The sequence below is a fragment of the Triticum urartu genome, chromosome 5A (assembly GCF_056163025.1).
Source record: "Triticum urartu cultivar PI428250 chromosome 5A, HENAU_Tu73, whole genome shotgun sequence".
NCBI classification, from domain to species: Eukaryota; Viridiplantae; Streptophyta; class Magnoliopsida; order Poales; family Poaceae; genus Triticum; species Triticum urartu.
In genome coordinates, this window is record NC_141877.1 from 247,961,531 (window position 1) to 247,965,644 (window position 4,114).

At 41.2% G+C, this 4,114-nt stretch overlaps 1 protein-coding gene across 1 annotated transcript; it reads left to right on the plus strand.

Annotated features, from left to right (window-relative positions):
- The first annotated feature begins 1,501 nt into the window (after nt 1-1,501).
- LOC147970935 (uncharacterized) lies at nt 1,502-3,394 on the plus strand. The gene is made up of 2 exons (XM_087522721.1): nt 1,502-2,306; nt 3,084-3,394. The coding sequence occupies exons 1-2, from the start codon at nt 1,502-1,504 to the stop codon at nt 3,203-3,205; spliced, it is 927 nt and encodes a 308-aa protein (XP_087378847.1). The 3' UTR covers nt 3,206-3,394.
- The last annotated feature ends 720 nt before the right edge of the window (nt 3,395-4,114 follow it).

The following is a 4,114-nucleotide window of genomic DNA, read 5'->3' on the forward strand; positions in this document are numbered from 1 at the left end:
TATTGGTAGGTTTATGTGACATTTATTTATTGCCTTTGAAATCCGACTTGCATAAAGAAGGCAACTGCCAATCGGTTTGGTTGGTGGCCGTTTTGTTGGGCAAATTCTTTGAAAAAAAATGGAAAGGAGGAAATAAATCTGCGCGTAAATCAAGGAGAGGTGGTTGTTTCCATGTTTGGAAGAAAAAAATAAGGAAAGCTACGGATCTGTTTCTTTTACGTAGGAGTTTGTGCGATTTGGAAGGAAATCAAAGCGATTGAAAAAAAGGCAATTCTGATCGGCCAAGAAAAAAAATAGAAGAGGAAAGAGATCTGTTGTGTTGTTTGGAAAAAAAAGTTGGGAGAAAAAAAGAGCGATCTGCAGGGCGATTGGATCGGACAAAAAAAGGAGGAGGAATTGTTGGGAAAGTGCTAGTCGGTTTGTTTATTTAAAAAGATCTTGGTGATTGAGTCAAGAGAGAGATAACAAGGCAAGTCTAGTCAGCTAAAGAGAGAGAGAGAGAGAGAGCAGATTCCTTACGGGAGAAGTGGAAAATCGCAGCCATAAAGAAATAACATGAATAGTGCCTAGAATTGAGGTTGCTCACGTGATCTTTGGAAGGGCTATTTCGGTTTGATTGGCAAGATAGTTTCCAACGAAAAAAAAGAGAATCATTATCTCTTGGGAGTTTTAAACGGAAAGAGCATTCAAGTGCGGGTCTGTTTCCTTGGGAGTTTTAAACGGAACCCAAAAAAAAGGTACCTACCAGATTTTGTTGGGATCCGCGCCAAAAACAAAAAAAAAGTGTGCCTTGTTGTGCTATAGACTCCTAGTACGTCCTAGTACTTTGGTTGTGGTTCTCTAAAGAAAAGTGATTTGGTTGTGGTAAAAAAAAGAGGTTGTGCTGCACGGTTGGATTTCTTTGAAGAACAGAGCAGCCCACAAAAACGTGAACGAAGGCTTGTACCAACGTGTGGTGTTGTTGGTGTTTGTTGCTATCGATCTGAGCTCGAGAAAATAAAACGGCTTGATCCGTGTGGAAAAAGGGGCAGCTTCGGTTTGGTTAAAAAAAAGTTGCACAGTTTCTAGCATTGTTTCCTTTTGCCCTTTCATTGATCCGGTCCTCAGTAAAAGAAAGATATCCCCGGTTCAATTCAGTGCGTGAATTTTGTCTGTGTCTTAGGCTCGCGTCTCTAGTACAGTCTAGCCTAAAACCAGCACTCGACTACTTTGAGCGATTATTCAACTTGCATTAATTAACGTGGTTGTAGCATTTTTCCCCACATATATATAAAGTCATCCCAGCTCCACATATTTCTACACTGTGTATACATACGTTCACCTGGCAATCGCTTTACCCAACTTTTGGAGTTACTTGACACCGCTGGTTGCCGATCACCGCCTGCTGCATGGTAAGAACTTGTAAGACATTGATTTTTGCTTTACTGTGAGCGTTTTACCACCACATCCTAGTAGTTATAGGAACATTATTTTTGGATTTTGTTTCTTGTTTCTACTAATCATGACAGGATCTAGGGTCAATTCATGGGCTTTGTCGATCGCGGGAGACGTGCCACCACCTTTGCAAATTCTACAACGATCACGAGAGGTGCATAAACATCCAAATGAGCATGATCAGGTTACTATTCCTATACCATCATTTAATGGCCGTTTTAGACCTGCTTTATATATTGAATGGGAATTCGACATAAATAATATATTTGCCTCCCATAATTTTGATGAACGTAAAAACGTTAAGGTTGCGGTTGGTTCTTTCACTGGTTATGCTATAGTTTGGTGGAGTGAATATTGTCGGGTACACCCTAATGATATACCTACTACTTGGGATGATTTGAAACTTGCCATGCGACATACATTCGTTCCCGCTTATTATACTCGTGACATGATTAAAAAGTTGCAACATTTGAAACAAGGTAGTGACACCGTAACGAAATATTATGATACTTTACAAACTACCTTCCTGCATTCCTCTTTAGAAGAAAGTGAAGAAGATTTTATGGATAGATTTTGGGGAGGATTAAATCGTGAGATTCAGGAGATACTAATTCATGAAGAGTGTTATCCTATGGACCATTTGTTTCATCTTGCTTGCAAAGCTGAACAGGAAATAAAACGACGTGTTGCCCACAAGGAGAACAGGCACGAGATGCACATTCCAAGAGTTGATACGATTGTCCCTTCAACTACTAGGCATACTATGACAACCACATCCGTTGTTGTGCGGACTACATCACCTCCACCATGTGACACATCATCACCGAGAGTGCCTACATCATCTGAGTTGATCATAAGAGGTAATGACAAAGGTACTAATCTTCCACCACCACATGAGTATGATGAATGTCTTGTCAATTTAAATGCACCATGCGGTGAGCTACCCACAACTTTGATCACACTAGCTATTTTAGAGGACTATGTTGATGTTTTGACTTTGCCATGTGTTCAAACAATTTTAAGTGAACCCATTGAATTAACTATCGATGCAAAAGAATCAAGTGAATCAGGGAATAAATCAGATTTGGATCAAATACGTTTGAAAATAATTGTGCCAATGTTTAATCATTTTGATATGACCTCTAATCTTGGTGATGGTTCATCATTGTTGGGATGGTTTAATGATAAGCATTGTCAATCTTTTGGTATGAATAAGAGCTTCACTTATATGTGCAAACTGAGTTGCAATTTTTTCATGCCTTTGACTTCTTGCGATAATATATTGGCTTTATATTTCACGACTTTTGAAGGGTGCTCTTGTATAACTGTGTCACATGTGCCCCAATTGAGATCAGTGAAAATGGACGACATATACATATACAACGTGTACACCTTGTCTCTTTTGTTAGCCAGATTTCAGGTTAAGAAACGCCGAGGACGGCTTTGTTTTCAAGAAGGGGAGGATGATGAGGACATGGCTACCATAGTTACACCCATATCCCCTACTGTTTTACCTCTTGGAACAGTTGCTAGAGCTCAGATACGCCAATTAAATTATCAGGTACTTTCGTTTCTTGGTAATGTTTCTAATGTTCATGAGAATATGATGCTGCCTAACTTAGATACATTTGTGCTTCTTGCAATTGAAGTGTCTAGCATGGACAAGAAGGTTGGACATTGGAGCATGGTCAAGCACGGAGATGAAGGTGCGTGCGAACAGAACAAGAACGGAGGTTCAAGTGGAGATTTCCGGACTTTGAAGCCACCATGATGACATACAAGATGGTGGACGAAATATACAAGATGGCCTTTCATAAATTTCGTCCATAGCTTATTATTGGTGTTGCGCCACCTTATTTTGGGCCAGGCCCATGTAATCTATTTTTAGAGTCCATATTGTAGGGAAAACGACTTAGGAGGTGTTTTAGTCCCACCTTGCCAAGGGTGGACAAAATCCCCTCTCTTTTCCCTATAAATATAGCCCTTAAGGCATCGTTTAGACGGGGGATTTGTTTAGTTAAAAGTTAGCCATTGCAACTTTGTGTACTTCGTTTGTGTCCAACGACCAGACCAAGACCGCTTACGGATCCCCACCATTATCAATACCTCATATATATTTGCAATATTCAGATTGCTTTATCATATTCTTGCTCGTTCTTCGATTGCTTGCAGGAATAGACCTTCGTGGTCAGGCTGACCGTGCTTCCGGCATCGTCAGTAACCTCAGGAGATTGGTTTAGCGATTGCTAAGGCGCAACTCGTGCACGTTTGTAGTCGGATCGTCAAAGTCGTCTCCACCAAATCGATAGTTATCATCTCATCGAAAGATCGGGACCCTCGCCTCTATCAGTGTGTGTGCGCGCGTCTGGGGTGGGGGTGGCTACCAGTACACTACGAGTCATGAGGCACCATGTGGGTTGGGCGTTTTGCGAGAAAGGTGCCACATGAGAGTCATGAATTCGTTATTTAAAACATTACACAACCCTTTCATACATACATGTTTTGGCCACATGCGGTCGGTGGTTGTCCTACACGACACTCACTCGAGTGTGACGCTTTCTGTGCGCCCACGAGGTCGCCGTCCATCACTTTGACCAACAGCTGGCAGAGAGGTTAATTTGACCAGCAAGGTAGAATATTTTTCATTTGTGTTATGGCGGGAGTATATAGTACGTGTCGA